This window comes from Notolabrus celidotus, chromosome 10 (genome assembly GCF_009762535.1).
Source record: "Notolabrus celidotus isolate fNotCel1 chromosome 10, fNotCel1.pri, whole genome shotgun sequence".
Lineage (NCBI taxonomy): Eukaryota > Metazoa > Chordata > Actinopteri > Labriformes > Labridae > Notolabrus > Notolabrus celidotus.
Genome location: NC_048281.1, coordinates 29,063,657 through 29,088,699, shown reverse-complemented (window position 1 = coordinate 29,088,699; position 25,043 = coordinate 29,063,657). Strand labels below are relative to the sequence as shown.

The window sequence follows — 25,043 nt, the reverse complement described above, 5'->3', positions numbered from 1 at the left end:
TTTCATCTCTTGAGTTTTATTGGTGTAAACGGCCACAGGTGACTGATGATATATTCTGCAGAAGTGTGTTTGCAGCTCACTCAGAGGGCGAGTGAGTTTCTGCTAACTTCATTTTCAGAATCTAGATATCCAGATCAACAGTTTCTGGTTTAGTTCTCCAGCTTTACTCATTTATTAACATCTCTCTTTAAGCACTGATCAAACAGAGAACGACAAATTAAGACAGCTTGGTTGTCTTTCTTTTATTCTTTCTTTACCAAGGAAGAGCAATCACTTTACAGTCAGCATTCATTCCACAGCAGAATGTGACATGTATAGTAGGCAACACATACTTGATAGTTCTACAGCAATTTGGCTCTTCAATGATTTTTTTTTTTTAGGGAACTTAAGAAATACAACAGAGCATGGGAAGATTCCATTTTAAAGGTGTAAATGGAAGAGATTGCAAAAATGAAATCAAGAGCAAGCCAAAAATAAAATAGAAATGAACTGTATCTTCACTCCTTCACTACATTCAGTCAGATGAAATCTGGCCTTACAGGTTTAACATATTCCATCCATTTGGACCAGATTTTGTACAATCTTTCCTTTTGAACCTTGAGGGAGAATGAAAGCCTTTCCAGAATTTAAATTTGATGTATTTCAATCCAGTCATCAATAGTAGGGGGATCAGGTTTCAACCATTTCCTTGTAACAGCTTTTTTGCTTGCTGCCAAAATAATTTGTGCTAATTTCTTACCACTTATATTCCATCCATCGCAGAAAAAGTCACCCATATAGACTGTGTCGCAACTAAAAGGGGTGTTAATTTAAAAAATATTATTGATGTGCCTGTGACTGTCCTTCCAAAAGGGCGCTATAACTGGTAAATTCCAGAAAACATGGTCACGATTGACGACATTCATCCCACAAACTGTCATGTGTTGTGACAAAAATGGAAATCAAGACTTATTAAACATGCTTTGGGTTGTGCAACACAGGCAGGTTAATGGTAAGTGAAATTAATGCCCAGAGGAAGAGAGAGAGATGACTAAATTTACAAAAATAATTTAAAAAAAAATTAATAAATAAACAGATATTTTCCACACAGGCTGGCTTTAGTTAATAGTTAATCTTGGTTTCACAAAGCTGGAAATTAAGACTTCTTTCTAATAAAATTACAACTTATCCTCTTAAAATTATGTCTTTATATTCATTAAACTATGATTTTTTTTGTAATTAACAAGCTTTTTTCTCATACTTTTCTCTTGTTAATTTATGACTTCATTGTCCTTATATAACGACTCAATTCTCATAAATTTATGACTTAATCGTGTTTATTCAACGTCATTCTTGCCACATTTATGAGAATACAGTCCCAAGAAAAGTAGTAAAGTAAATGTACAACTTATAGTTTGGAAACTTAACTTTTTCTCTGGACTTTTCTCTGGAACGTAGCTTTAATCCGGCTGCAGAGGGCTAAACCTTTAAACAACTTTAGCAGGGATGGATTCTAGTTTTTTGAAATAGGGATGAATCATCTCTACAACAGCCCTTCAGTTTCTCTCACAAAGTCAGAACAATACGAGCCTCCGCTCAGGCACTGAGCAGAAACAGAGAACACACTCACTCTACCCGAGGGCCTGTAACTGAAATAAATATAACTTCTCACACAGGCAGAGACATTACGACTGGATATATGATGTAGTATCAGTTAATGATCTCCTGTTCCTGTGAGTTTCTCTGACGGGTTATTACAAAGTTCATTCAGAATATCCGCCTCCAGAGGAATATAAAAAAGTACATCCAGTGCTTTTTAAACAGGTGACTGACTCTTAGGTACTCTGAGAAGAAGGAGTGCAGGTTCTTGACACAACTCATTGCCTTCTGAAAAAGCTCTCTGCTTTCTGCTGAGCAGGATTTCTGAACAGGCAGCAGAGGAAACCGAAGCAGCACAAAGTGAGGGGAGAAATTATCCACTTTTGACTCTTGGTCTTATTTGAACAAATACTTCAATCTGCACCTTGTCCTGAGAGTGTAAGGTCAATAAAACAGGTCCGAACATTGCTTTATCAAATAAAGACCTAACTCTCTAAGCAGAGGAGGTCTGTTGTTTGATTGTAAGTAATAAAGTAACCTCAGATCCAATGCCAATCATGAATCAATCATATGTACAATAAGCTGCCTGACTCTCATCAGGTATTAAAGTATTTAAGATTTGATGTGTACCTCTTGGTGGCGCTCTCCTGGAAGGGGTAGATGACCTGTCCGTTGTGGCAGAGCTCGCAGATGAAACCTTTCTCTCTACACAAACTGCAGCTGAACACATGAGAGCTGGCAAACTTGATCACTTTGGCGAGGAAAGGAGCCAGTTTCCCATCGATCACCTGGAGGAGGAGGAGAGGAGAGGGGAGGGATGAGGAGAGAAGAACAGAGGGAGAGATGTGATCAACACAAGACGGATCCAAAGATGGTGGTTCACAACAGGACTGTATATTATTTATATGAGCTATAACTCACAGCTGTAAGCAGTATTTCCCTCTTGAATCCGGAACAAATAAATAAGAAACACTTCAGTTTTAACCACTAAATCAGCAGCGATCAACCTGAGGGAAGCAGAGAGCCAGCTCCATCTTCAGCTATCGGCGTAGAAATGGTGTGAAGACTTGAACAAGATACCCGGGCCTTTACCCAGTAAATACAAGTTAACATGGTGATTGGGAAAGCATAACTCGTTCACCTTTTTCTCCTGTTTACAGCGATTCATTCAGACTTTTGAGATAAGTTTCATTGTGAATGTTAATAATAATAATCCATTTATTTTATATAGCACTTTTCAAAATCTCAAAGACACTGTACAATTGTTAAAATCAATACAAGCAAAAAATAAATAACACAGATCAAAGAAAACAACAGTACAATCACAAATTAAAAGCTAACTTAAAAAGGTGAGTTTTTAAAAGAGATTTGAAAGCTGAAAGGTCAGAGCAGTTTTGGATATTGGGGGGGAGGAGTTCCAGAGAGAGGGGGCGGCTACTGAGAAGGCTCTGTCCACCCCGGGTTCGGTGCTTGGTTCTGTGAGGTGGGGACAGGAGGTTGGCGTGTGAGGAAGGCAGGTTACGGGAAGGAGTGTGATGGTGGAGGAGGTCACTGAGCTAGGAAGGGGCCTTAATACTGCGATAATGAAAAGGTTGTGATTTTAGGTATTTCTTAATACAGAATTCAGACCAGTAAGACATTGAGACTAGAGATTAAAGAGGCTAATAGTCTGGGCTTGCTTGTAAGTCTGTCAGCGCAAGCAATATTAATGTTTCTGCTTTTATTTAATTCTATTTCGCCAACCTCCTCACCCCTCTCACCAAACCCAAGCCCCGAACCTGGGGGGACAGGGCTTTCTCTGTCGCTGCCCCCCCCCCTCTGGAACTCTCTCCCCCAACACCTCAGATTCTCTCCCTCACTCACCAAATTCAAATCCAGACTCAAAACACACCTATTTACAAAGGCATTTAAACTAGAATTGATTGTTTTTTTTCTTGTGTTGTTTAATTTTGCTGCCTTGCTCTTCTTTGCTTTTTTTTTGCACTGTTTTCCTTTGCTTTTCTATTGTATAAGTTTATCTTATTTTCCTGTAAAGCGCTTGGAGAATCTTTTAAAGCGCTTTTATAAATAAAATGTATTATTATTATTATTATTATTATTATTATTTCATTTTCTGAATCAGATAAAGACTGCAAAGGCTTCTTCTTTGGCCCATGCCAAAGTCGCGCTGCAACTTTCATGAAAATCAGAACATAATCAGACCGAATGCTGCCAAAAAATAACCTGGAATACAATGAAGAGAAGAGTAGAATAGAATAAAATAAACATTTGAAATAGAATAGACTAGAATGGTGTAGTATAGAATAGAATAGAATAGAATAGAATAGAACAGAATAGAATAGAATAGAATAGAACGGAATGGCTCAGTGGGTAGAGTCGGTCGTCTATCAATCGGAAGGTTGGCGGTTCGATCCCAGCTCCAGCAGTCACATGCCGAAGTGTCCTTGAGCAAGACACTGAACCCCCGAATTGCTCCCTCTGTTGTTCAGAGGTGTGTGAATGTGTACGAATGAGATTAGCTAACCCTGATGGTCCCTTACTGTAGCAGCCTCTACCATCAGTGAGTGAATGGGTATGGATGGGTGAATGTGACGAGTAGTGTAAAAGCGCTTTGAGTGGTAAGAAAGACTAGAAAAGCGCTATATAAGTACAAGTCCATTTACCATTTACCATTTACCAGAACAGAATAGAACAGAATAGAATAGAATGGTATGGAATGGAATGGAATAATGGTCAATGAAAGGTTATGAATTAATCATGACTGGGTTTAAAGCCCAGTTTTGAGCTGAGAATATGATCTGAATGGACATGATGTTCAGTGACTCAGCTAAAAATAATTCAATAAGGCAGTTCAGATTATAAGGGACAATAAAAAAAACTTTATAATCACTTATTTAACTAATAACCAATACAAGAAACATCACCAACTACAAGAGACTGTGACTGAAATGAGTCAGCACTGGTCCAAAGTTGCTGTCTGAATGTCATGGGGGAAATGTAACAGATGTGGTAAAGTGAAGAGATAACGAAGGCATGAAATTAGTCCTTATTTGGCTTTTACCAAATGTGTATCTATCCTCTGTTAAACTGAATGGTCCCACTTTGTTGTGAACACAGGTTAAATGTCTGACTGACTGTTGGACACTAAATGAACGAGAAAAAAGTGAGAACAGTTAAAAATAAAGCAGTGTGAAGTTAAATTTACTACAAGAAATCAGAATGTCTTTGGTTTGTAGGAGAGAGAGGAGATAGGAATGGAAGAAGCTGAAGGCAGGAAGGATGGAGACAGTAAATGAGGTGAAAGCCTTTTAATGGAAACGCTTGGCGAGTTTCTTTAAGGAGTGAGGAGGGGGTTCAGCCGTGGGGGGGCTGCAGTCGTATTGTACTGAATAAACAGTGGAGAACTCACAGAGGAAGGACAGTGTTACTGAACAGAGAAACTGTAGAGTCTCACAGACAGGAAGACTCAGTATGTTTGCTGAGCTTTGTCATATCAGGGTTAATAACGCAGCATAATGAGAGAGAGTATGAGACAGAGAGGGAGAAAAACAGAGGATAAAGTAGGAGACACAGAGGTAGAGATACAACATAGGAGGGAGAGAGATCTTGAGAGAGAGCGAGAGCCTGTATTCAGATACAAGTGGTTCCACCTGGCAGAGCTCTGGACCTCCCAATTATAACCTCCTTCATGCTGTTTGTTACACGAGGAGGACGAGAGGGGAAGAGGAGGACGTGAGATGGAGAGAAGAGGAAGAAACCACACACACACACACACACACACACACACACACACACACACACACACACACACACACACACACACACACACACACACACACACACACACACTCTGAGGAAACAACACTCTGATGTATAGTGATCCTGTTTACAGTCAATTATGTATTTTAGGCTTTAGGTCGAGATGAATGTCCTACACTGAAGGATTTTAACATCACAGATAACAAACTGCTCTTATATACAATCTGTGTTCTTATGATTATCACACTAAGACCAAATGAGACTCATATTTGAGACCGTTATCTCATTAAAGCCGGCCTATTCCAGTCAGTGTTATCAACTATAGGACCCTACAGTTTTTCCTCATCCATTGATGTATCCCAATACTATTCTGGATTTCCAGAACTAATTGGTTTATTGATTCAGTTCTATAGAGATTGCTTTAATGGCTGTTTTTCACAACCATGGGTTAAAAGAACAAACATCCAGGTAGAGCTCTGATCTTTGTGTAAAATAAAAAGAGAGGTGGCGCGCCGTTGGCCTAGCGGTCTAAGCGCGCCCCATATACAGAGGCTATAGTCCTCATCGCAGAGGTCGGAGGCTTGATTCAAGCCCCAACCATATGATGCACGTCTTCCCCAACTCTCTACTCCCCACATTTCCTGCCTCTCTACAACTGTCCTGTCCATTAAAGGCTAAAATGCCCCAAAAATGTAACTTAAAAAAAAAAAAAAGAGAGAGGTCATCGTTTGTCTTCCTAGCTACCTAAACCTCCAGGGAAAAGTGATGTTTATGTTTATGTAAAAGTATGTATGACTTAGTACTGTAGTTCTTGAGTCCAGGTCTTGTACTTGAATCTGACTCGAGCCCTAATTTTCAGGACTTGTGACTCAGCTCTGGACTTGAACTCCAGCATTGACTGCATTTGGACTTTTATGCCTTGCTATGCAGGGAGGAAAGGACACAACATTAGACAGAGTAGGTAACCGGAAGAGAGAGTGGGGAATGACATGCAGGCTGGAATCAAACCTGTGCCATCCACTTAAGGACTATGGCTTCTATACATGGGGTGCACAATTTAACCATTAGGCCAAACTGGCGTCCCTGTTTTTGCTAGTTTCTTTTAAAGTAAGGCTTTGATTGTTTATTCGTGTGTACGCCAACATGCTTGTTCACGTGACGTCTTGTTCGGCAGCAGCTCCTGCCAGGATGTCTGAAGGACGAAGAAGCGACACAAACCGTGTGTTTAGCTTTCAAAGATTTCATAGTAATACAGAAATTTAACGTGTGAGGTATGTAAAAGTATCATCAAAGAGAAGACGGGTACAAACTCGAACATTAACAGGATGGGTGCACCCAGAAAACTAAGCCTAGTTGGATTGTTGAGTGTATTACTGTTAGCAAGCCAAAACTAATGTTAGCAAGTAAAGTGACTCAACTTCTAACCACAGATGTTTGGTTTAGTAAGAATTCTGAGTAATAGCGGGCGTGTTGTAGGTATTTTGAGTTTATTAGACACCTACTCTTTACAAACAGAGCAGGTCTAGACCGTACTCTATGTTCTACTATTAAGAAAGACCCGACATCAAGACAGGATAAGATCCAGTCCCATCTTACTGACAGGACTCAGTCTGATCTTATTTTAATCCACCTTGAGCAGAGCACTTTGCAGCATTTAGCAAGTTACAGCGGGAAGACAAACTTCCTTTAACAGGCAGAAACCTCCAGAAGGACCAGACTCATGTTAGACAGCCATCTGCTGAGACCGGGTTGGGTTTGGAAAGAGGGATAGAGGAGATGAAGAGAGAGAGAGAGAGATGATAGTAGTGAGATGGATAGTAGTAGCTGTAACCCACATAAATTAAATACATTAATCACGTCTGTTTGGCTGAAGAGTACAGAGTTGTGATATTTCACAGGAAGTCTAAACAGTGCACCCTAACGTAAGTGTTCCTAACGTAATGTTCTGTATTTGATTAGGGTGAGGCTCTGTCCAGTTCACGTGTAGATGCTGAGAGTGACAAACAGATATATGTGTCCCCCCTCTGCCTGCCTGCCTGCCCAGTCCGGTCCAGCCCGGTCCACATGACAAATGGCTCTCCTGATGGAGGCTGACAGGCTCAGTAATTAAGTCCCTCTATAATTGGACTGGGCAGAATCAAACGACTGGCAGCACGGCTCTGGTGGCTGACTGGTACTCTGGAGGGACGCTGGGAAACAAGGAGGGAGGCTCACGAAGATGGATGGATGGAGAATGGGGGAAGTAAATGGACGTATAGAAAGAGCTGTTAAACCATAAAAAGAGAACAACCTTTTGGACAGGTATACTAAGGTGTTACAATCTATACCACCCAAAAACAACATTGATTTGCCAGTTTTTTCTCACTTTTATTTGTCAGAATTTTCAATAGACTCTGTATCCCTGCTGTTACTGCTTGCCATAAATATCCAGTGTTTTATTAACTCCACTAAAAGTACCGGGGCAGCACTGGCACGCAGGGTCACACTGGGACAATTATCCAGACAGAAAGTCCCAGCTTCGACCTTTTTAATTTGTAGACTGTCCAAAATCTAAACAATGAGGCACAATATTGATGGTTGCCTGGAGTGTCTGGGTGAACACAAAGCCAAATATCTCTGCGCTCGCTGATAGGCACGCAGTTCTCACTTCTGTCTGTCCAGAATACAGTTTTGTTAACTCATGGATACTGCAGAATAACTGAAGAGAATGGGTTTTGAGTTAACTGACGGGATGGGAAAGAAGCAAGGAATAAGATATATAAGTTTTTCTTTTTTCTTGGACATGCATTGAGAGGTCACAAGACAGAAAACAATGTTTTAAGGACTCGGTCCCTCAAAGTCAGGGGTTATAGGAGCAGCATACATCTGTTCCTCATAGTCTGAGTTTGCAACCATGTTCCTGGCAGCTTGAGCAGTGCATTCAAGGTCAGAGTGAGGGGTTGATGTTGCAGGAGCATAGATGGGGCTGCCATGGTTGAGCCCATGTTATAGATTCAACCAGGCTCAGGCTGGTCCCAGAAGCGAGGAAGCTAGGAAGAGGAAGCTAGGAGGAGTCTTCCTCCCACCATCAGGAGAAACTCACCTAACTTCCACTCTGGGGAGGAACTTTAGGAGCTCCGGGTTTACCAGGACAGGAATCAAAACCACTGACTGTATGAAACATGGATGTAGTCTCAGTGACATCACCAACCATTGGGTTTTGAAGAGGCATCACGAAATCCAGTATGGTGGTCGCCATATTGGAAATGCTGACTCCAACTAACTTTGGTCTGCTCTAGAAACCTTTGAGGAGCTGGAGCTTAGGTTAAAGTCATGCCACCTGGCAAACAGCTACAACGTGCCAATCTGTCAATCAAATAAGCCACACCCCTAATTATGCTGATTTATGATTAACTCTTGAAATGAAGAGATTCACCCCATACAGTTACAAATAAAGTAAGAGATGCAGAGATTGAAACTTGTTGTTTCATCAGGTTGTAAACACTTTTCATGCTGCTGTAAAAATTCAGACAGAGACTCCAACAGGGTTTCCTTAGCTTCAAGATCCAACCCCAAGTACACACTCAAGGATCTACAGTTTCGAATCAGCATCAATTTTCAACACTGAAGGTTGCCGCTTGATTTCTCCACCAAAAGTTTAAAAAAAGTACAATGTAAATGGGGCAAAGTAAAGTTGGATGATTCCTGAAGTGTATTTTTGTATATTCTCCTGATCACGTTCACAAAGTGTATAGCAGCCCACATATAGAACCATGCAACTGTATTCAAATCTTTCACCCCTTTCCCTCCAAACATGCCCTGAACACACACTCACTCACACACACGCTAACACACACACTTCCCCTTCCTCCCTCCACCCTCTTAAACTCCTCCCCCTCCAGTTGAACCTCTTTTTCTGCTCCACGCTGAGTCTTTGTGCTCAAAAACCTCCTAATCCCCTAAAACTGCTGTTTAACAGCCGCTCGCCTGCCCTCCTCTCCCTCTCTCCATCTCCCTCTCCCTCTCATACACACAAAACACACACACTGGAGACTACCGCAGCTCCATTGAGGAACCAGTAAGCCAGCTGGGATTATATCGCTGGAAAGAGCAGGGTGAGCTCTGTTTGGATAACACACTCTCCTCTCCTCTCCTCTCTGCGTCACACACACACATTGATTGAAACTGATGTATGTTGTCAGTGTGTCACAGAGGAGCTGTTTCATCAGGGAGTTCCTCCATATTTTGAGAGGATGAACACAGGAAGAAAAGTGTATTTCCTCATGCGACTGACTCTTTTTAGATAATAAACAAATCTCAAAACACAAGATTTAAAATCAGAAGAGTAATCTAAAAGTTTGAGGTTGGTTCAAAGATACCAGAGTGCTACGCTCTTCAAAATCCCTCCTTGATAGTACAATGAGTTCTTAAAGTACTCAGTACCTTGTCATTTACATGTCAGAGCTCCTTAAAGGGACTAGCCAAGTTATGGTGACACTGTTTGAGCTTATTGCAAGGAGGCTGATAAGAATCATCACCATGATTGTGCAAAGAGGATTTCTTTGAGTTGTAAAAATAAATCATCTTTAAATCAACATGTTGTGCAAACTTGCTCATGTCTTTGGTGGGTAATAAGCAGGTGAATGTATAGTGAACAGGTGGTTGTGCAAATAAGAGTCTGCCCCTCTCCTTTGGAATCCTCTACCAGTCAGGGTCCGGGAGGCAGACACCCTACTTTTAAGATCAGGCTTAAAACTTTCCTTTTTGATAAAGCTTATAGTTAGAGCTGGATCAGGCTTAGACCAGCTCTTAGTTATGCTGTCATAGGCTTAGACTGCCGGGGGAACTGGCGCACTGACACACTGGGATCCTATCTCACCCCCTTCCCTCCAACCCCTCATCACTTACTTCAACTCTACCTGTCCCATTAGTTACTAACCATAGACCTTTCTGGAGTCCCTGAGCTCCCTTGTCTCATAGGTTCCTCTGAACTGCCGTAGACGTCCTCCTGCTGTGGATGTTCCAGACTCCAGCGGCAACAGCTACTACTACTACTCGTCTCATCACTATCACTGCTCCCTATCTCTTATTCTCCTCTATCCCTCTTTCCAGACCCAACTTGGTCTCAGCAAAGGGCTGTCTAACATGAGTCTGGTTCTGCTCGAGGTTTCTGCCTGTTAAAGGAAGTTTTTCCTTGTAGCTGTAACTAGCTAAATACTGCAAGGTGCAATGCTCATGGTGGATTAAGGTGGGGTAAGACTGAGTCTTACCCTGTCTTGAAGTTGGGTCTCTGTTCATAAGTTGACATAGAGTACGGTCTAGACCTGCTAAGTTTGTAAAAGCGTCTTGAGATAACGTTTGTTGTGATTTGGCGCTATACAAATAAAGATTGATTGATTGATATCTTTTACGAACATTTTACTGGATATTTTGTCTCCATCATGCTTCTTATTATTTGCATCCAAATTTTCCACTTAGATGTTTGTTCTGGTTTCATATTTGGCTCTCGGAGAACGACTCCATGTTGTGCATTAGTGATTAAGAGCCCCACCGAAACTCAAAGCCCTTAGCAGAAACTGGAAAAGTTTCTGAGAACTTTTAACATTTACTTAAGAGGCCTCGGTGTGTCTGGACAAGTGTGAGTGGAGAGGCATGCCTGGCATAGAGGGAATGCCAGGGTGTCACTGTGGGAAGCCTGCTGCACACACACACACATGAAGACACACAAACACACACACATACACTTCCTTTCCAATCCCTTTCGTTCTGACACAAAACACTAGAAACAATCTTAAAACCAGCAGAGGAAAAAGGGCAGAGTGTTCTTAGACAAACACATATGTTTTCTCCGAATGAACCGGCTCCTAATGGGAGGGATCTGGGTGGAGGCTATTTGTCAGGGAGGTGAATAGAGTAGCGTGGTCCAGGGTTTAGTCAGGGGAGTTTAGCCTCTGCTGACCTCTGAGCTCGAACAAAAAAAGCCATGTTGATTAAGAGCGTCATTTTATTCAGGAGGAGAATCAAAAGAAACAAGCTTGTTAATATGGAAAACCAATTAAGAGGCAAAGTGCTCGACAATCTCCAAAGGGGGGGGGGAGGAATGAGAGGGGAGTGCAAGGAGAGGGAGGTTACAGGGTGAGGAGAGGAAAAGAGGGAGCAGTGGAGACTCTTACCAAAGACGCCTATTGTTAAAATTAGAGCTAAATCACCAGTTTGGAGTTTTTTATGAGTAAATCAGAGTTTAGCAAGGGGAGAGAGACACACACACACACACACAACACACAACACACACACATGTGCGGCAAGCGTGTGTGAGGCCAAGGGGATGTGGGGAAGAATGGAGGGATGTCACGCTTTGTTTTTCTGCCTGTTGATTCTGAATGTGACCAATTAGCGAAGCAGAGAGACGCAGAGTGTGGGAGTGGAGGAGGAGGAGGAGGAGGAGGTAAAAGAGGAGGAGGAGGGGGTCCAATCTCTTTCAGCGTGAGAGTCTGTCTGTGGTCGAGCTCTGACTCAGAGAGGGGAGAACAAGAAAAAATGGGGCAGGGTCCTACATAATGAACGTAAAGACAAACAAAAGAACTTTTCAGTCATTCGTGGATGCTTTTCTCTGACCCCCGACTCAGCTCGACAAGATACCGAACCACAGAGAGACCACACTGTGTTTCCTTTCAAGAGTTTCTGTTTCTACGTGTTTACTTCAACAGATTTTAATTCTTAATAATAAACCCTTCTGTCTGGTTTTGAGTCATTTAATAGTGAAGATATGAGAGTTTTAAACCTGATAACAAATTCTGCTGATTAAATAAATAATGCTGATGATGCACAATGTGTCTTGAAAACTAGACGAGGAAGAGTTCAGGATTTCCACATCACCAGACATGAATTTCTACGCGCTCGAAACGGCTAATCCTGTCTTAAAAAGGTCCATTAGAGGGTTATCCTCTTTTATCATTGATATGACATAAACACTAAGAGACTGTGTGTACTCAAAAGATAATGAAATAGATTTTCTATGTTGGTATTAGAGCTGCAGGGAATTAACATGCTAACTTTTTGATGCGATTCATGTTGAAATTAATATGTTTAAGATGACATATCATGCAAAATCGACTTTTTAATGGTTCTCTACCTGAAATATGTTTCCCTGGCATGTCTACAAACCCCCCGAGAATGAAAAAAATCCATTCTGCCCCTGTTCTGATTTCTCCACCTTTCTGTAAATGTGTGTGAAACGAGCCGTTTCAGACTTCCGTGTTTTTGTTACATAACAACAATATCCGGTCTGTCACGGAGTCAGAGCTCGGAGCTTGTTCAGCCCATAGACTGTATAAAATAATACTGAATCCCCCATCCGTTTTTCATTACCTGCACAAATGTGTGCTAACAAGGAGCTTAGGAGGGAGGCATGCTAGTTGTAGGCTGTCTTAATAAACACAAAGGTCGGTTTTACTCCCCACGTCTGCAGATTTGAAGATCTAGTGGATGATTTTTATTTATCATGGATAAGTGCTAGCGCTAGTTAGCATAGCTACATAGCTACATGTCGTAGCTGTAGCTGTGTACCAAGACACACGTCGACATACTGACAAATAAAACAACAAGAAACACAGAATCTGTGACCAATCCTTCAGAAAGGTCCTGCTGCCTTTCTGGTAGAGGTTGGTTTTACTCCCCATGTCTGCAGATTTGAAGATCTAGTGGATGATTTTTATTTATCATGGAAAAGTGCTAGCGCTAGTTAGCATAGCCACATAGCTACATGTTCGTAGCTGTGTACCAAGACACACGTCTACATACTGATAAATAAAACAACAAGAAACACTAAATCTGTGACCAATCCTTCAGAAAGGTCCTGCTGGACAGCCGAGGCACATCCACTTCCTGAGGGGGCGTGGTCAGAGAGAAAACAGAGTGTTCTGAGGAGGACTGAAGAAGAGGACTTTTCAGGCATGCCAAAATCTGATTTCAAAGTGTTCTTTTTAGCATAAACTTTAAAGACATGTTTTGGGGACCTCTTAGATCAATATATATTGATGAAAAAAGCGTGATATGTCACCTTTAAAATGGACTTTACTTTTTTTTTTTTACTGTGTGCAATTTTGTCCCTTACAGCACACCATAGTTGAGCTGCCGAAGTGTCTTCCTGCTTCCCTCTGCTACTTTGATAAAAAAAATAACACCACTGAACTTTTGAATGTGTGTGTGTGTACCTGCTGGAGGTCAGCCATGGAGTACAGGTGGATGTGCTGTAGCAGGTATTCCCGGGGGAAGATCCTGTGAAACATACAAAAAAAACAAGTTAAGACATCATATTTTGTGAAGCATCCTGAGCTTTCATTCAGGGGAGAGATCCAGAAGAGGTACAGAAGACCAACCCTCCATTTTTCACAAGAAAAAATGAGACATATGTTGTGGCGTTTAAGGTCAGATGTAAAAATCAGACAACAGAAGTTCCATGACTTTATCAGGAAATTGTCTTCAGTCACAAAACCTTAGTCTATAACTTCAGACGAAACAACTACTATCTTGCTTTAATTCAAGTCAATGATGTGGTAGAGGCAAAGGGGTAGGATCAGATAAGTTTCTATCTATTCCTTTTCCCACATGTAAATTAAAATGTTTCAGTGCTTGCTGATGAAACTGATCGATTTTATTTTTTTAGTCATTTCTTCTTTCCAGTTTTACTTGTATGTTTTTGAATATTTTATTTTTACATGTTCCAATAAAGACATCATATCAAATCAAATCAAGGAAGATTGTGTTATTTATTTGACTGACACCATCAGTACAGAAAGTAACTTTAAAATGAAAAATAAAAGTGCATTGCTATCTTGCTTAGGCAGGAGATATTTTTTGATACATCAACATAAAACAGTTGTGAGATTGTGGCTGCGTGCATTTTGTTTTGCAGTGGAGAGGGAAATAATTTTTTTTTTTTTTTTTTTTCACAAAATAGAAACTTCATTTATGCAGTTTAGTCATGCTATTATACTATTTGTCCAAAAATGTATAAGGAAGCTATACTGTCAGCTACTGTCAGCTAAATGATCCCAAACATCGGTACGATATGCATGCTCCAAAAGACAGATCACGTGGAAAAGACTGCTGCTGAGAGGGACAGAAGTGGGTGTAGGTGAGTTTATGACAGAGGACATCAGTCTATTTGGTTTGGAGGCAAGAAAAGCTGCTCTGTAAAGTGCATTATGATTTTTCTAAGCCACTCTGCACTGAAGTCTTGGACAGAAAAACAGAAGTATAGTTAATAGTGTAATAATCATTTATTTTACAACTATCCATATACACTACCAGTCAAAAGTTTGGACACACCTTCTCATTCAATGGTTTTTATTTATATTAATTATTTTCAACATTGTAGATTAATACTGAAGACATCAAAACTATGAAATAATCTGGTTTTGCCATAATCTGGATTACAACAGTAGTCAAATAGGGCTATCCATTGTGTGCTAACCCTACCTCTGAACAACACAACTGATGGTCTCAAACACATTAAGAAGGCAAGTCATTCTACAGATGAACTCTTGACAAGGCTCATGTTAATTAGAAACCATTCCAGGAGACCACTTCATGAAGCAGACTGAGAGAATACCAAGAGTGTGCAAAGCTGTCATGAAGGAAAAAGGGGGCTACTTTACAGAATCTAAAATATAAAACATATTCTGCTTTGTTTAACACTTTTTTGTGAATTAAATAATTCAATATATGTGCTTTCATAGTTTTGATGTCTTTAGTATTAATCTACTATGTTGAAAATAATTAAAATAAATACAAACCCTTGAATGAGAAGGTGTGTACAAACTTTTGACTGGTAGTGTAGGTGTGGACGTGGCCTCAGTAAGTCTGACTGGTTCGCTCAAAAACACAAAGTGAAAGTAAAATGAAGCTCTGATTTAGCTCTTAAAACCTTCTGTCCCTGTCCGTCATCACACACTACTTTAAATCTAAAGACATTAATGTGGAACAATAACCACAGGCTGTGGTTGAATATGAGCTTTACACTGAATTCATGTTGAACCACCTGCTCTTCAGACCACGATGCTGCACAGAGTCATGATATCGGTTTAGAGTCAGCTGTAGTTTCAAATTGTAAACCGGCATGAGACAAAACAAAGACAGGAGAGGACTGGCCAAGTGTGTGTTTGTGTGTGTGTGTGTGTGTCTGTGTGTGTGTGTCGTGGGAGGCCTCCTCTCAGACCACTAAGATGGATGGCACCACGTTAAATCCTGTCTAAGCTGTGATGAGTGTCACCAAAACACAAGTATGTGTATGCATTGATACGTGTGTGTGAGAGAGAGTGTGTGTGTGTGTGAGTGTGTGTGTGTGTGTTCCAAACACCTAATGTTGATAGGCACCACCGATTAACTAAGCTGTTTGGTATGTTACCAATGGTTACCACATCAGCAATCATAAGACAATGCACACACACACACACACACACACACACACACACACACACACACAGTCAGCTCCAATAATCAAGGACACACAATGATCCAATACACACTGGGTCTTTGTCGATTGTGTAGTCAGGCCAGAGGAACACACCCTGAAAGTGTGTGTTCATCTGATAGAAGTACTTAAGAACATTTTAGGATTAGATAACAAACTAAAGAAATGTTGATCCATGCATGAAAGCAAACACACACACACACACACACACACACACACACACACACACACACACACACACACACACACACACACACACACACACACACTCACACTCACACCTCAAAAATCCCAGTATTTGTTAGATCATTATTCTCCTCTCCTCTGAGCTCTCTTCAGTCCAGTCTTTCATTGTAGTTCTGTTATCACTCAGTGATTATGATTATTGACTCAAGGAGAGTCTCACCTGAGTAAATGTGAGTCAGCGGACGTCTTGCGATTATATATGTGTGTTAACAACGACAATATCTCCACACTACATCTTATCTAGCTTTAAACATTAGAGTCTTAAAGGAGCGTTCTTATCAATTTATTGTATGTTTGGCGGCCATCTTTTTAACACATAGCACACAATTAAATGATAACAACCAATACTTTTGACCTGTAACCTCTTAAACAACTATCCCAGCCACCAATCGCATTTTCACTCCAACCTTTGAATAGTTCATTCCAAATAAAAGAATGTCAGGAGGAAACTCCAAAATATCAGCCAGAGTAGGATAATCAAGCTACTTTTATGGCTAACTTTAGCTTTATTAGTAAGTCAATTAGAGCCTGTGCAATCTCTGACCAAAATGATTATCACCTGACCTTGATACAGAGTTTAAGAATGGTGGTCGACTTTTCGGGCACTCTTGTGTAGCAATAGCATACCATCAATTAATCCCTTTTTGCGCAATGCATTGTTTACCCTCCAGTTAGCAATTCAGGAAACAAATGTGTGCTTGGATCAAAAACTACAAAAAATGTCCACCTTCAGATTCGTCTTCAAAGTAAATGTCATAATTTCTTGGTTCATCACATCCCCTGATGTAGTCCCTGTTTGTTTGTTTCTAGTGAGTCTCAGTTTCACTGTAAATTGTGCATTTATTCAGCAGTATTAACCCGGAAAATCATAAACAATTTTCTCAGAATGTACTCGCAATGAATGCTTAAATTGTTTTTTTAAGTCATATTTTAGGGCTTTTTGGGCTTTATTGATTGGATAGCTAAAGAGAGACAGAAAATGTGGGGAGTAGAGAGTGGGGGAAGACATGCAGTACATGGTCGCGGCCGTAACCTAATATGACTGTAAACAGAGAGGTAATACAGATTGCTCAACATTTCAAGTTTCTGGGCGTAACAATTGACTCCAACCTAAATTTTAAGAAACATGTAAAAAATGTCTGCAGAAATGTAAGAGCCAGCCTTATGAACTTCAGACATGTCAGGCATCAGTTACCTTTAGCCGCTGCTAAACTATACATGCACTCAATGATTTTTTTCTCATTTATCTTATTGTGCCACGAGCTGGTCTCAGGCTGGAGCAACCACTCTAAAACCATTATACACCCTCTACAAACAATCACTGAAAACTCTAGATAAAAAACCAAGGAAGTACCACCACTGTAAAATCATTAAGAAATATAACTTAATGACCTTTGACAGCTTTCTTTGTTATGCAGATATGTGTCTGATGTATAAATTAATTCATGATCAGGCCCCACCACCACTTAAACAATGTGTGTTACTCTGCAGGAACAATCTTAGGGAGACCAGGGCATCAGTAAGAGGAAACTGTTCAGCTAAACGTAGGAAGACTGCATTTGGACAGTCTGCATTTTCAGTCAGAGCAGCAGGAAAAATGAACTCAATCCCGACCCACATTAGAGACTGTACAAGCCTCAGTGTTTTTAAAAGTAAACTGAAATTATGGCTCAAGGAAAAACAATCATGTGATCATCTGAATGCATCAAATTAGAGACAATGAAATGTAATTTTAAATGTGTCGTTATTAGTGATGGACTGTGTTGAGTAGTCTATGTATTGTTCTAAATGCTAGTTTGTTTTTTATCATTTGTATTGTACATTTGTTAACATCTTCCTGCCCAGGGACCACAGATGAAAATTAGCTTATAGCTAACTCTGGCTTGACAGTTTTTGTTTTGCATGGCCCCTGTCAAATAAACTGATAATTAAAAAAAAACAAAAAAAAACGGTGGCCTCTGCGACAAGGACTATAGCCTCCGAATGTGAGGTGCTTAGACCACTAGGCAACCAGCGTCCCAATAAATGCTTCTTAAAGTTGCTGAAGTAACAAAATCATAATGCAGATATGTAAAAAGTAAAAATGCAAGCTTGTCTGGTCTGTCCTCAGAAGGAGAAGCAAGCAAGTTATGTTTGTTTTTTTGTCTGATCAATCATTTCCGATACAGCAGTCAGGAAATCTAGATCCTGTTTGGCTTCCAGGTTGTGTTTCATTCTTGGCCCATTGTTTAATCAGTGTAAACCAAAAACTTGTTGTAGAAAGTACAAATTCTCAATCTTGTACCTTTATGGACACATTTTTCATTTGTGTGTTATCACCACAAGGCCTCTGTCACAGAGATATAAATGTCAGGAAAATCTTGTTTGCAACACAAATAGCTTCTACTGATGTACACCTAGTGAGATGAATTCACAACTCATCTAAATGTGTCCATAATAGTGTATAGGACAGACTGATGCATTTAAAGCTGGTTCATGCTTTTGTCTGAGAACTGCAGGGCTACAAATACAGAGCTCTCTACCTTACAGACTCCAGTGTCTCATGTGGTTGTGTGTGTGTATATGTGTGTGTTTGTGTATCCCTGACTCTGCCTGCATGCAGCAGACATCTCTCCTCAGATCCCCCCCCTGAAGGAGACTGATGACAAGGGGAAGGTTTTAGCGCCATGGCCCTCATCAATCCTGCAGTGTTTGGAAGTGGCGGGGCACTAGCCGGCACTAGCTAATGGGACAGAAGTAAACACAGAACACCGGGATGCTGCTCGTCTCCGCGCTGCAACAGAGTACCACAAATACGGGCTTTTTGAGACTGATAAAAAAAAATACCCTGAAGTTTGGTTCAAAGATACTTAGCAAGGCCTGGAAAGGCTCACTCATCCTGGAACATGAAAGATCTCCACAAGGCCTGAACAAACAACACCAGCTATAATAATAAGGTGTAAGGTTTCATGTTGTTGTTTCATTGAAAGATTTTTTTTTTTAATGTTTTCACACTTTCTGCTGTCAACTGTATAAAGTGGACGGAGGTGAATGATCAGGAGGGTTACAGAAGACTGATGTGGCTGGTTTGAATCGTGATGTAATCCTGCAGATTATGAGAAAAATAAGCAGTGTGTGATTACATTGTTCTACATTGCAATAATGATAAGAAGTGCAATAATCCCAAAGTAGTACAGATATATTAAGGCGTACTAGTGCTTTAACTCACAGCTTCTATGTCTATCAATTTTTCATGTTTTGCACATTACCTGAGTTTGCACCATGTCCCTCCTGACTACAGAATAAACCCCAAAAAGCTTTTTTTTATTCACTATGAAATTTGCACAGACTGATCTGAAGGCAGCTGATAGAAAGCTCCAGATTCATTTGCAGCATCAAATTGGTTTAAAAGGATAGGTAAAAGGTCAAATGTAGGCATAGTGTGTATGTAAGTGCTGTTTTACATAGAATCAGAACTCTAATTCATCAAGATAATTCAGAATTTGGTGATGTGTTGCTATTTATGGTGCAGTCCTAATACACATTTCTGTCTCACATTGTAGGATTCAGTATTAAACTTAGTAAAGGCCCTTTTTTTCGGCCTTCACATATAAGATTACTCGGGCTAGTATTAATAAGCCTGGTTTATACTTCTGCACTGACCCTACCCAGCAGTGGCTGACACCGGCGTAGGGTACTACATACTTGTGCTTCCATGTGTCTATGTTGCACAGCAATACTCAGCTAAAATGCTCCAAGACAGTGTGTTTTCTCTGTCTTTCTCTGTCTGTCTGATTTTTCACAGTGATTCTGAACATATCATGTTCATTTAAAGCTGATACATGTTGCTGTTTATCATACAGCAATTATTACATGAAAGAATAGACAGGAGAATTTGGAGGAGATTAAATGCACAGATGATGTGCAGCTGATGCACAGAGATTCTGGAAGTGCTGTAAATGCAGGAAATGCAATGCCTTCCAGTGGACCAATCACGGGGCTTGCGGCCGTTGTTTCGACATGTAGTAACATTTTGGAGGAGGTGCACATTAGGCCATGTGCATAGGCTTCCATGTCTAAAAGAGCTACGCAGGCCTATGGTGTCGATTCGATGCAGAAGTATAAACCAGGCTTTAGTATAACCTCACATCTGACAACTGTAGTCTTTGGCATTTTGTCTTCTGTCAATGACGACTTACCCTTTTCTAACTGTGAGGTGTATTTAAAAACAAACATACATCATCAATGCAGGATAAATAGAAGTCTTTGATGCAATATAAGACATTAAACCTGCTGTCATATATTTGAGCATGTGTTATATGTAGCTTTAAATTTAAAGCTTAAATTTAAACTATTTTGGTTTACTGCTTACTATCATTCATTGTAATTAAGTCACTGGTTCAACCAGGTCACTGAGACAAATCTCAGCGCTTCATCTCCAGTAAACACCATGCAGGTATCAGTGTTTGTTGTGTCAGCATTAAACTGTTTCTTTTCAGAAACACTCCTTCAACACTAAAGAAGAGCTCACTTTGAGCTTTTAGTCTAGAAAACTCACCTCTAGAAAAGAACCTCTCTCCAGAAATCTAAATCATCTTGCAGGAAAAGCTATTTTTGTATTTATTATAGACTATCAGTTAGATCTCTGTGCGTCTGCTGAGGTGATTCTCCCTCTACAGATGAGAGTGTGTTGATGACCTGGCTCGGGGCAAGCAGCATCCATCAGCTCACAGACAAGGCTTTCAGTGAGGGACCCCACTCAGATAAACATTTAACCCCCACCACCATTACACACATGAACATATACACACATCTTTCATGTATATAAACCATACATGTGTGCAGGAATGCATGCAGATAAAAGTTATAGCAATAAACATTCATGCACTCAGATATACACATGTAACACACATGAACATTTCATGATCTGAGATGTAAACATTCTGTATGAAGAAGTGTCTGATTGTCAACAAATATGTCAGATATTTAAGTTTACTAGTCTGTGATGAGACCACAGACATCACCGCAGGCTTACCTTCGTCTGAGGTCCTCTGCAACTGTCGCTCTGCAGCTGAACAGGTAGGCCCGCAGCGACTGCAGCTGCTGCCGGAGTCGCAGCACCGTGCTCAGAGCCTCGCAGTGCTCGTACAGACACGGGTTGAGCTGCTGTACATCAAGTAGGGGCTCCTCGTACACAAACTCCAGGAACTCCTTGGCCTGTTTGGACACCTGGAAGAGGACATCAGAGTTTCATCAGGATCACTACAACAAGGAAAACTAATAATATCAGTTAACTTGTATTTTCCATGACCCCAATGAGTAATTCTGGACTAAGAAGACGTGTTATTTAAAGGGTTTCAGACATTCTGGGAGCTGATTTTCTTTGGTTGTTTGGTAACTTTGGTCTGGCTCAGGCTAGTTGTTTTCCTGTTTCCACTCTTAATGCTGAGGTGTGCCAAAGTCTCCCAAGCAGACCAACATGAGAGTGTACTAATCTCCTCTCATATGCATAAAGCTGCACAAATTCCAAAACTTAAGACGGACTTCAGACCCAGAATAAAGTTTAATGAGTTTGTAAACTAATCAGGAGAGCAGTTTTCTTCATCTGCCATCGCAGCAAACATCGTCTCAGGGTAGAGGTAGTATGTGGAGAAGCTGCCTCCCCCACCTTGTGCTTGCTGGTGTCCCAGTTGTGCAGCAGGCGTGCTGGGATGAGGAAGGAGTTGTCCTGATGGCAGCTCTGACAGTAGTACCAGCCGCTATAGTAGCAGACCTTCGCCTTTCCTTTGGAGAGACCGACTGGACGCTGACAGCCTGAGGAGGAAGGTTGTTGGATAAATGTGAGCGTGTGTGCTTTGATATGATCGAACACATTCATTAGGGTGTGAATGTCTGTTATTGCGAGGAAACCAGTTTAACCTCTTTAAAGAATGAACACAACAATCTTCTAAACTTTGGTATCTTTCCCTGATTGCACAACCTTGCTTGTTTTTAACTGAAGGCTTCAATAAAGAGCGATTATGAGCTGCTCCATCTACCTCGACTTATGTGTGCTAACTGATAATCTACCATGAGGTGTTGCACAAGTGAGTTCTTAGTGTTAACAGCCCGCTGTAGAGGTGGCAAAAAGCAAGATAAGGTGGGCAATAAGGCCGATAAAGCAAAGAGGCCGATGTTCATATGTGTCGGTTTATTACACTTAAATAAAACTAATCAGGCAGAGAGAGCCTGGAAATATCAAACATGATGATCTGACTTTTAAAAAGAGAACTCTGACCCCAATAAGGTAATATGTTTTATGATGACACTGTTAGACTTAATATAAAATAACTGATGAACCATTTATATCACTGATTACAGAGCTGTAGGGAAACCATCACACGTGGTGGGTGTTTACTCTGATCAGGGTGTTAATATCAAGTCTATTTTTAGATTTTAAATGTAACTGTGTCGTGATGAAATACTAATAATGTGAACAAGAACTGGACAGAAATATTGTAAAATTTGAGAAAAGGAAACCAAAGACATTAGAATGTTCTTGAGAACTATAAAAACTCACAACTATTCTTATAACTGCATAAGCTGGCAGACACAGTCATGGTTTATTGATTCATCTTTTGTCTCAAATTACTTTCAAAAAATAATAAATGGTGAGAATGCTCGTCCAAATTTACCCAAAGCTTAAAGCTGGGGTTGGTAATCAGATTTAGATACACTTTTTGTTATACTGGTTAAAATGATCTTTATGTTCTGATGGCAATCAATACAAGGAAGAAAAGCTGCTATGTACAGCCGGAGTAAACCTGGGAAAACACCAACCAATCAGCCTTTTTTGGGTGCCAAAATTTTAAACCAATCAAATCCCGTCCTGCCGTTCTGCCCTCCTCCTGCGCGTACATTTCTCCAGCGTGCACTCCTCCGAGTCCCCGTCCCCTGCCTCTGCTTCCCCTGACTCTACTGACTGCCCCTCTCGCTCAACCTTGGGCCTGTCCCCTCTGACCCGATGAGGTGCTTTGCTCAGGACTGTAGTCCGGATCAGAGTCTAAAAAGCTCTCACCACGGGGGCTCTGACAAGCAACAGAATGAATGACATTTAGTAAGTCCTACAGAAATGTATATGTATTGTAGCGTCCGTCCGGACGCTGTAGGGATGACGAGCCGATTCGTGAACACGTTGATCTTTAATAATCGGTCACTGTCGGCAGTGATCACGACAACCAACAAAACAACAATCAATGTTTGAATGAATGAAAAACTTTTCCTCTTGTCTCTCCTCTCTCCCGCTCACACACTCTACACCTCTCCTGATGCCTTCACTGACCGTCAACACTGTAGGAATTAAGAACATCTACACTGAACACGTTTAACAAATAGGAGAGTTGTTACATGTGTTATAACTTTTCTCCTGATATCGTGTCACCGGTACAACTGGATAATGCTAGAATGACAGTTGTGAGTCCTAACAGCAGCCATGTTTGTTTGTGTTTTTAACTTTCACTATGATAATGTTTTGGTGAGGACTGGTTTTGAATCAGTCACCATCATATGGTCGCAAGTCAGCGGCGCTCGTGCATGTGAGCGGGGGGCGTCATTTTGGAGGAGCTCTGAGGGAGGAGGGGAGGGGTTAGACAAAGTCCTGAGGAAATGCTACATTCAAATTCCTGCTAGTTTTCCGAGACTACCAACCCCAGCTTTTAATATACCATCAGAAGTTGGACCTGGAGATTTTTTCACACTTGGCAACTTTTCATATCCTATGTTGAAAACATGGCAGCTTCCAGCACGACTCTGTAACACCAGTCTTACTTTTCCCTTTTTATTTTGATACTTTAAAAAAAAAAATTATTTCATTTTATTTGATTATTTTATTTTATTGCATTAGATTTTATTATTCTATTTTAATTTTTTTTCATTTCATTTCATTATTGTATTTTATTTTATTCTATTTTATGTTATTACTATTGTTGCTGTTGTTTCTCAATGTAAATGATTTTGTGACCATATTTGAAAAATTAAAAGAGACTGTGATCAAAGAAAAAACTCCCCAAAGCTCCAAAGTGACGTCCTAAAATTCATTCTTGTGTCCGTCCAACCGTACAAAACTCAAAGAAGCCTCATTAACTTCAATAAATGATGAAGAAAACTGTAAATTCTGACGTTTAAGAAGCTGCACTTATCAAAAGTTTGAACTTTTTCTTGATACAAGACTCAAACAGAGGAGTGTAGCTCAGTGGTTTAAGTGTGCACCCATACACAGAGGCTGTATACTTGTCACAGCGGTCACTGGTTCGAGTCCCGGCCATGACTCTTTGCTGCATATCATCCCCACACTCACTGGTCCCCACATTTTCTGTCTTTTCAGCTGACCTCTCTAATAAAAGCAAAAATGCCAAAAAATCACTTTTTAACTAAGGACTCAAATAAAACAAATATTAAAATAGTGTGTGATGCTCTCCTGGAAACCACTCCACCACATTTTCTGACATGAGAGTTCGGGAAGCTGCTTTTTACATTTTCTGTTACGACCCATCCCTCACATGTATAATGTATACAAACTGATTATAGGCCAAGTATGGTGGCCCTGAAGTGCTAAATGCAAAATCAAATCAGAAGACACAACAACATTAACTTTTACCTGAAAAGGTAGGCATCTTCTGTGACAGGATGGTTTCTGATTGGATGAATGTACTGCCCAGAAGCTGATGTTATGTTGACTGATTTGATGTTTTATTTCGAGACACAGCCAAGTGTGTAGAGTGTAAAAAGTAAGCCAAGTTTTGTCTTCTCTTCTCTCTCAAGCTTTAGGGTCACGTTCATCACACTCACAAAAACTCCACAAACACTCTTCATGTGTGAAGACTGCTCGTCTCTCCACATACAAACAGCTTCTACATCCTTCACGTCCTCTGCCTCTCCATCCCACCTTTGAGTGTGGCCTTCAGGAAATGCTACAAAATCTGGTTGTTGCCAATTTAAGGTACTGAAAAACACTTGCTGACCAAAACTATACGTCTGCCTCGAACCCTTT

At 40.6% G+C, this 25,043-nt stretch overlaps 1 protein-coding gene across 1 annotated transcript in view; it reads right to left on the bottom strand.

Moving 5' to 3' along the window:
- plekhm3 (pleckstrin homology domain containing, family M, member 3) overlaps positions 1–25,043 on the bottom strand; it is a 53,480-nt gene that overhangs the window by 1,893 nt on the left and 26,544 nt on the right. The window contains exons 4-7 of the mRNA XM_034693296.1: positions 21,684–21,829; positions 21,051–21,244; positions 13,530–13,593; positions 2,209–2,366 (exon numbers count right to left, since the gene is read on the bottom strand). Coding sequence (XP_034549187.1) covers positions 2,209–2,366; positions 13,530–13,593; positions 21,051–21,244; positions 21,684–21,829 — 562 coding nt within the window. The remainder of the gene's footprint in view (positions 1–2,208; positions 2,367–13,529; positions 13,594–21,050; positions 21,245–21,683; positions 21,830–25,043) is intronic.